The sequence below is a fragment of the Haplochromis burtoni genome, unplaced genomic scaffold, assembly GCF_018398535.1.
Source record: "Haplochromis burtoni strain Fernald_Lab_line unplaced genomic scaffold, NCSU_Asbu1 Contig_78, whole genome shotgun sequence".
In the NCBI taxonomy this organism is placed as follows: Eukaryota; Metazoa; Chordata; class Actinopteri; order Cichliformes; family Cichlidae; genus Haplochromis; species Haplochromis burtoni.
In genome coordinates this window covers 1,951,994-1,960,357 of record NW_024582439.1, presented here as the reverse complement: position 1 = coordinate 1,960,357, position 8,364 = coordinate 1,951,994, and the positions used below count along the sequence as shown (strand labels likewise).

The window sequence follows — 8,364 nt, the reverse complement described above, 5'->3', positions numbered from 1 at the left end:
GGGATTTACAGCTTAGAATCTGCATGGATAGCGATGAAGGGGTCCTCATCTTTGCCACTGATTGAGAAGGTGGCACGGCCATCACCACCAACACTGACCTGCTTCCCAGTGCATCTGCTTCCTTCCTTCTGACCAGAAATGACATCACAGTAGGTGCCACCAGGCAAGCCTGTGTTCAGGGTGATATTCAGGTCCCTGAAAGCGAAAATAAAGTCGTAAGAGTGCCATAATTAAACTTCATTGCCTTCTTGTATTTATTCTGCTTTCAAGACAAAAAAAAATAAATAAAGCAATATAATACCACCTGGGCAAAGGAAGGCATTACATATCTGGTAAAAAAAAAAAAAAAAAGAAAGAAAAGAAAACATAAATAAAAAGGGATGCAGTTCATTTTTCTCATTCTCTGTTGAGAGAGTTTTACTGACTCAGCAGTCCAAAATAATACAGTGCTGGTTTGGAGTAACAGCAAAAGTGTACTTTAAAGACATTTCATTTCCAGATGTCTTTTGTGGATAATATGATAATTCTATAGATCCTATAATAATAATTATATAATAACTAAAAATTATATAATAATACTTATTATTAATATTATTATTATTATTATTATTATTGTAGTAGTAGTGTAGTAGTTGTTGTAGTAGTTTTTATTTATTTTTATATATAATTAATAGTGCTCTTTATGAAACAGAGTTCCATTTCTAATAAAATAAATAAAGACTTGAAAAACTACAGACATTTTTGAACTAAGCTTTTTTAAATTACACACACACAAACAAAGAGAACATAATTCTTACCAGTTCTCATTGTTAAAAACGATGAAACCACGGTTACCACGCCCAAAGGCAACCTGGTTGCCCTGGTTGTCCCACCAATTGGAGTGAGGCTGTCCATTGACCACATTACGGAAAGTGACCATGTTACTAAATAGGGGAAAGGACAAATTACAATCATAATACATGATATGTACAGTTTTGATGGTCTAGCTGACAAAGCAGAACAATGTGAATTTGCATAAGGTCAGTGTGCTTTCTCCTGATTTCTGTGGACTTACGTGATCTGACGCCATCTATGCTCACAAACCCATCCATTCCCACAGGTCTGGTCAGAGTTGATAGTAACAGGCTTGGTTGACCCATCACCATTGCTGGGGGGTCCAATCCAGTCATTCTGATCCTATAATACAAGCGTTAATGAACGGATTCAACAAAAAAGTGTCTGATACACACTAAATATTGCATCATTCCATGACAAGTGAACATACTTGTCCGTTTACAATGTTGCGGTCCCACCGATAGCTAGACATGACCCTGGTTACACCGTAAGGGTGGGCAAGCATGTAAGCAACAGCCATCTTGTAGAGCCTGGGGTCCCAGAATGTAAGGATGGATGCACCGCCAGCACCATGGCCTCTTTGGTTATCATGGTTGTCAGTGAAGACGAGAGCATTCCCGTTAGCCATGAAACCCCATCCTTCTCCCCAGTTCCTAAATACAGCAAAGAAAAAAGAAATGTATTTTATTATAGTTGATCTTTACTAAGTCTGTGTTCAGACCAGTACTTAAGATAGAGTTTGCACTGGTTGCTCTAACCACACTTAAGCCTAATTTTTGCAGTGCTATTGCAAAGCAATGTGGCATCTTGATAATTTGCTACATTCGATTAGGAGCAGCCATGGAGGATCAAACAACAAAAGAAGTGAAAAAGACATGCCAAGCATTCTAATCTGATAAGAAGAAAAGAATTCAACTAGGTAATGTAATCAAGGTAAAGCAAAAAATAAAATAAAAGTGGTGTTGGGGTGAGTGCCAATGATTAATATAACAAGTATTTATTGATATTTATGGCCATGATTCACTACATGACTTCACTGGGTTCATCGGCAAGCCAGCCAGCTGATGGGTTATGGTCTGACATTAACTGAGAGTCCATTAATACTTGAAATGGATGTATCCTGCACATGGTAAAGCAAAATTTCCCTCCTGTAAAATTCTGCTCCTCAAAAAGTCAACATATGATGGATGTGCATTTGACTTTAACTTAACTTAAAATGCAACCAAATTGGCTGGCCCCTGCACATTTATAGTAGTTTCTATGAGTTTGTTTTTCCTTTACAAAGAGCATTGTTAAGAATGACATATCTCTGTTATATCTAAAAAAACAAAAAAGAGAAAAAAAAAACTTTTTTATTAAATTGTGTAATATTTTCCTTAGCTATACCAGTAGAAGCAACACATACTTAGTGTAGGAAAGCTTCTGGTTGTTCCACTTTCTGAAGACCTCTCCCAGTTTGGCACCATATTTAAACTCAGTCACTCTTCCAAGGCTGACATATTCATTGGATGAAATAGCCTCACCTCCCAGATCAATAACCTAGAGCGAAAAGAAAAAACTCATACTATAGTCTGAAAATTGAGAAGGGTTTAATAAGTAGTACTAAATTATCTAATGATGTTATTGCAAGAACTGTATATGTTTCAAACCGTCACATATTTTAGTAAAGAAAAAAGAAAGAAAGAACAATGCCAGATGATGGCATCTATTTGTACAGATTCTTATTTTGTGCAGTGCTGCTGCAGTTTAGGCAGACTCACCTGAGTGGCATCCCCAATTACCCCTCACCGGTTTAAAGTGTGGGCTAACTCCTGCATTATTGTTGTAGTTGGTATGTGTTCAGCTGGCAACTGGAAAGCTGCAGCTGTGTGTGTTTGCAACAGCCAGCAGCAACTTGAGTGTTAATATCGAGATGCTGAAAAGCATGTGAACATCATCGGGTCTGCATTGGTTATGTTACAGTGGTGCCAAAACCCAGGACTGGGCCAGCAAGGGAAGAAGCTGATCCAAATGGCAGCCGAGCTGGTGGCCACGCAATGGGGGCAGACGGCGGTGGGAAGAACTGCAGGACCAGGTGTTGGTCCCTGGTCAACACCGCCGCCAGCCCTATCCACGACCCGTGACGGCATGGGAACGGAGGTCCGGACTGTTCCAGCGCCCGTTCAGGCCCCAGGGTGAGGCCAGCCAGGACACAGCCTGCCTCCGCACACGTCACCATTCCTTGGGAGAGAGCGGCAGGTGCCTTGCTGTGGCCTGCACCTGTTCCTGCTCCCCGGAAGAGAGCCACCGAGCAACCACCGGCTCACGCACCTGGAGGTGCGCGAGGGTCCTGCTATGCCTGTGATCACCTGTGCTGGCTGGTCCACACCAGAGGCCAGCACACTGGCTGGACCTGTCCTATCTCCACTAGAGACAAGCGCGTGGTTAGGTCCCGCGTGTATTCCGCCTGTCGAGCTGCCAGTGAGCCTTGGCTCGTAGCTGCCGCCATTTGCCATATGGGTGGTCCCCAGACCATCTCCAGGGCCATCGCTGGACATACGAGCGCAGCCCTCAGACCCACCTTGTCACCTCTCCCACTGAATACGCGGGCGGCCAATTGAATGGACACCTCCCTGTCGCTGGGGCAGGGGCAGCGGTCCAGGCTGATTCCCCCTCCCACTCACAGGGGTCTGCGGTGCCACTGCAGGGGAGGTGGATGCACCTGATCATGCCTTGCTGGCTTAAAGTGTGGGCTAACTCCTGCGTTATTGTTGTTGTTGGTATGTGTTTGGCTGGCAACTGGAAAGCTGCCATCACCAGTGTGAATGGGTGGACGACTGAATGCAGTGTAAAGCGCTTTGGGGTCCATAAGGACTAAGTAAAGCGCTATACAAATACAGGCCATTTACCATGTTACAGTGCTATTCTGGTCTCTGCAAAACAATAATTACATTAATGTTTCCTGTCCTGCAAGATAAAATATGAACCAAGATCTGTTCTACATTTCAGTCACATATAAAGGACATGTAAACTCTAAGACTTATCAAATCCTACGATTTCATGAAAACTGAAAAACATGCTAAAGTATTTATTTATTTCACCAAAATGTTTTTTTTAAAAACTTACCTCCTGATAGATGAAAGGTCTGGAGCCACTGGGGAACCACTGGGTGTTAAGGCTTTTCAGACGACCATAGACAACGCTCAGATCACCAGGCCACATGTGTTTGCAGGCATCCATTCTGAATCCAGCCACGCCTATGTCAATAAGCTTGTTCATGTACTCGGCCACTTTACCCCTAACGTATTCTTTCTCCAGGGCAAGATCCAGCAAATTATCCAGACGGCAGTCACGTACCTGTAACAGTTAATATTTTATTCAGCATTTGGACCCAAGAAGAAATTTTACCAGTGGAACTTGGTGCACTGGTGGCATCCAATCTTGGTACCATGCTGGATTCACTGAGCTCCAGAATGCAACCATTCTGCATGACTATGTGCCTGATTTTAAATACCTGTGGCCACGGAAGTGATAGGAACATCTGAATTTAATGATTTGGATCCGTGAGTAAATTAAGTAAGAGTTACTTTTGGCAGTATAGTGCATATCATATGTGATGGATGACAAGGAACAAAAGGTGTTTTGTAAAAAAAACAAAAAACAAAACAAAACCTATAGATCTCAGATCACCAGTGTAATCTGTAAAAGAAATAAATGATCTTTTAATAGAAAGAATGACTGGAAATACATTTTGTCACAACAACTGATCTCAAATTATCCAGAAAAAATTATATCACCAAAAATAATTATATTGTTTGTTGCCAAATAGCTCCTCATATCACTCACCTTGTGGGGTTTTTGAAGACCCCCCAAAAAATAAAAATAAAAATAAAAATAAAAATAAAAATAAAAATAAAAATAAAAATAAAAATAAAAACAAAAACAAACAGCAACAAAAGTAGTAAACCATTTTAATATTTATTAAACTACTCACCTAAAAATGTTCCAGTTGTATCAATCTTAACACTACACTTATCATGTACAAAACAAGTAATAATCTAATTCAAAACTGTATTCAGAGGTTGTTTGGAAATAGAAAGAAAAGTTTCTTTGCTTAGTGAAATGTCGTTTTAAAAGCAATGTGTTGAACTCTACACCCTTTCTGTACATTACCACCCCCCACTACCATACCACCGAAAAAATAACAGAAAGAAGTAATGATTAACTCAGACAGTTGGTAAAAGATTAAACTTTTGGATAAGTATTGATGGATATCCTCTACTAAAAAAATGTCTCACATTGTTTTTTGATAACATTTCTTACCTGATATTTGTCACCATAGTTCTCAATATTGCCACTCGAAGTCTTGCATTTTTGGTCATTGAAGTCCAAGGAGGAATAAGGAACACTGGGGAAGTCTCTTTTCCCAGCATCAAACCAGCTTCCACATGAAGAGTGGGTTCCCGTTCCACTGAAGGTTTTACACATGTGGTTGATAAGGGTGTCTACATAGATGTTAACCTGTTGGGATTTAATAATTGGTGAGGATGCAGTTCACCACATCAAAATTTGTGTCCAATAACTTAGCAGTTTCCTTGACTTTTCTTGCATAATACGTTCAAATACAGTCAGTCTTGTAAATTGTCAATCTTTATTATTTTGTTATTAATTGCCAGTCAGTGTTTTTACAATATTCATTTTCCAACTTGTTGTTTTATATAATCATACACATTTACAATGTGCAATCAAATGCAGATAGGTCTTTCATGCTTATGACTCGGTCACAACTGTAATTTAGTTTACCCCAACTTTGTTGCATCTGGTGATCATGTCTCTCAGTTCTGCCTCACTGCCAGATCTTGAGCACAGCTTGTAGCTAACTGGCTGGTATCGCTGCCACCAGGGCCTCCATGGATCGCTCACTAGAACGTGCTCATGTGGAGGAGAGATCTGAGCAATAGATCAGCACAAACATAATACAGTCTGAATGATAATTCTATTAATTAATTATGGTGATAGAAGATTGTTACTAAAATTGTCACTAAAGACGTTATACTGATACTAGTATAAGTGGAAAAATCCGTTGATATAACATAAACTGTTACACAACAGAAAAATACATTTGACTTGCCATGTTCAAACAGATTTGATTTTAAGGAACTTAGTAAGTTTGAAATCTTAACTCCTGTGGTCAAATCTCACCAAACCTGCCTCTTTAAAAAACAAAAAAACAAACACTTCCAATCAGAATATGCAAATTAGTCCATGTGACAATCAAACAGGGTAAATTCTACTGGTTGGATAATTCTAGTATGTGGTAGTTATCACTTTGTTCACTGTTTCATTGTCAATTCTTTCATCTTTCGTAATCTTTATAGTTGCATCTGTAGTAATTTTGCAACCATTTCCTGCATCCTGTCCAAAGAGGTGGACTCTTTTGAAAATAAGTTTTAAAATAATAATAATATACATTTTTGAAAATAAAACACCTTTCATTTAGTTATATATCAGCTATACATACCTGAACTCCACCAAAACCTTTGGGACCCAAGAAGCGTTCACACTCTTGAGCAATGTCAGCCCAACGCCACTCAAACAGGTGGACAATGGAAGTCCTTCCATGCTTAAAGTTTGGGTTGTGCTGGGCAAGGCTGAGCCCAAAGAGAGCTACCAGGATGAACAACTTCATGCTTTCAGTGGACAAAAAAAACAAAACACAGTCACACTGTGTCACAGTGTATTAATTGTATTTATACCGGCCCAGGCCAATGAGAGACTGGTAAATCAACATGGAAACAAAACAGGTGCATTTTTATCACAATTCCCTGGTTCTATTTTAATCAGCTGAATGGAAGAAGATGTGACACAATTCTGTGACTGGAACCACAAAAATATAAGGGGCACATAGTACCCAAAAGGTTATTCAAACAAGGGCCATGAAGATACCTTGATATTCTCACACTGCTTTTGTGTAGCTTGTTTTTGTTTAGTTTTTCTTTAATTGTGTGTTTTTAGTGTGTGACGATGGGAGTTATTTGTTAACTCCCAAGTAAACACACTGAACACCATTTATTTTATTTGAAAATCTAAAATATGGAAACGTAAACATGTAGGTAATTACATAATGGTATGACCGTCCTTGACAGGTGGATAGAGCAGTGTTTCTCAACCTTCCCAGCCATGGCACATATTTCCAATTTGGAAAAATCACCCACAAAATTTCCACACCACAAAAAAAAAAAAAAAAAGCCACAAAAAGCATATTGATCATTTTTTCCCGTGCTCTAGGTATAGCGGAAATAGTTCAGTTTGTCCCCAGTATACGTTTTTTGCTTTCTTCTGACCACTACTCATGCTCGGGCCCTCATCCGGGTCAGAATTTCCTCCAGGACCCAGGTCAGACTATTTCATTTCAAATATTTGTCTATTGCAGGTAATCTTCGACGGCGCAGCTGATCATTTCTCATGGCACACCTATGTGCCGCGGCACAGTGGTTGGGAAACACTGGGCCAGAGAGATATTACAGTAGCTGTACAGCTACTGCAGTGCACTCAAATAACCTAACACATTAATTAGCTACAAAACCTATTAACCTAACAGGGTATGCAGCTGTGAATTTGTTTGTAATTTACAAATAATTTAGCAGTCCATTTTCCTGCTCTCGTGACAATTAAACCTGTCTTTTTGTTCAAAAATGTCTTTTACCCTATGCACTTAATTTAATTATTGGTTTACTAGTGTCTAGTCAAGTCCCTACTTATTTTAAGTAGGGACTTGAGGCACAATGTGCCTACAAGCATGTCCAGCGATTTGGCTGGACATGTGCTGCAGCGATTGTGAAGTGGAGACTGCAGCTGCCGAGAGTCCACTACTGCTGAACCTTTGGATGGCTGAAAAAACGGATCTTCCAATGTTTTCAGCTAAAGTGCTGGACGTGCTGCTGATAGGCAAGAAGTGAAGCAGCTCATGACGGTGACCATCAGGTCAATTGACCGTCAGGGGAGAGCAGACACAATCTGACCACTACTGGCACACTTTTTGCACTGTAGGTTAGTGATGTGCGGATCGATACTGAAGTATAGATTCCTCTGATACCAGTCATTTATGTTCTAGAATCGATTCTCATATTAAAATATCGATATTTTAGTAATTTAGGGTAAATTTGTAGTTTATCATTAACAGGAACACAGTGGAAAGACACTATATCATTTGGATTGTCTACATTGGAAGGAATTACTTCCTCTTCCGCCTTTCATAGTGATGTGCAAAATACGGCTGTATAAATGTGTCGCAGCGCCTGGCGTGCGCACTCACAACAATGGCTGAGCTCAAGTGGAGTTATGTGCGGACGTATTTTACCTGCACAAACAGCCAAGGAGTGGTTTGCGATACATGTGGCAAGAAGGTGAGATGTTTTGGCAGCTCCAGAATCAGAATCAGAATCAGAATCACAAAGGGGTTTATTGCCAAATGTTGAGCAGGTTTACAACATTAGGAAATTGCTGCGGTGCTTCAGTGCAAACATAGTGTCATAAATAGCACTTAAATAG

General features: G+C 40.0%; 1 protein-coding gene across 1 annotated transcript; it reads right to left on the bottom strand.

The window, feature by feature from the left end:
• Nucleotides 1-6,517, bottom strand: LOC102307524 (alpha-amylase). Its single transcript, XM_005924636.2, has 9 exons — nucleotides 6,335-6,517; nucleotides 5,617-5,763; nucleotides 5,137-5,334; nucleotides 3,940-4,170; nucleotides 2,240-2,373; nucleotides 1,265-1,487; nucleotides 1,055-1,176; nucleotides 798-923; nucleotides 1-195 (listed from the first exon to the last, which is right to left on the bottom strand). Exons 1-9 carry the CDS (start codon nucleotides 6,500-6,502, stop codon nucleotides 6-8), a joined length of 1,539 nt encoding a protein of 512 aa, XP_005924698.1. The 5' UTR covers nucleotides 6,503-6,517; the 3' UTR covers nucleotides 1-5.
• Between the last annotated feature and the right edge of the window lie 1,847 nt (nucleotides 6,518-8,364).

Excerpts from the sequence above, each read along its gene's own strand:
- LOC102307524 (XM_005924636.2), bottom strand. The coding sequence starts at position 6,502 with ATGAAGTTGTTCATCCTGGTAGCTCTCTTTGGGCTCAGCCTTGCCCAG. Across the intron at positions 5,335-5,616 it reads CCAGATGCAACAAAGTTGGG|GTTAACATCTATGTAGACAC; the intron begins GTAAACTAAATT and ends AAATCCCAACAG. Across the intron at positions 924-1,054 it reads CATAGATGGCGTCAGATCAC|TAACATGGTCACTTTCCGTA; the intron begins GTAAGTCCACAG and ends TCCCCTATTTAG.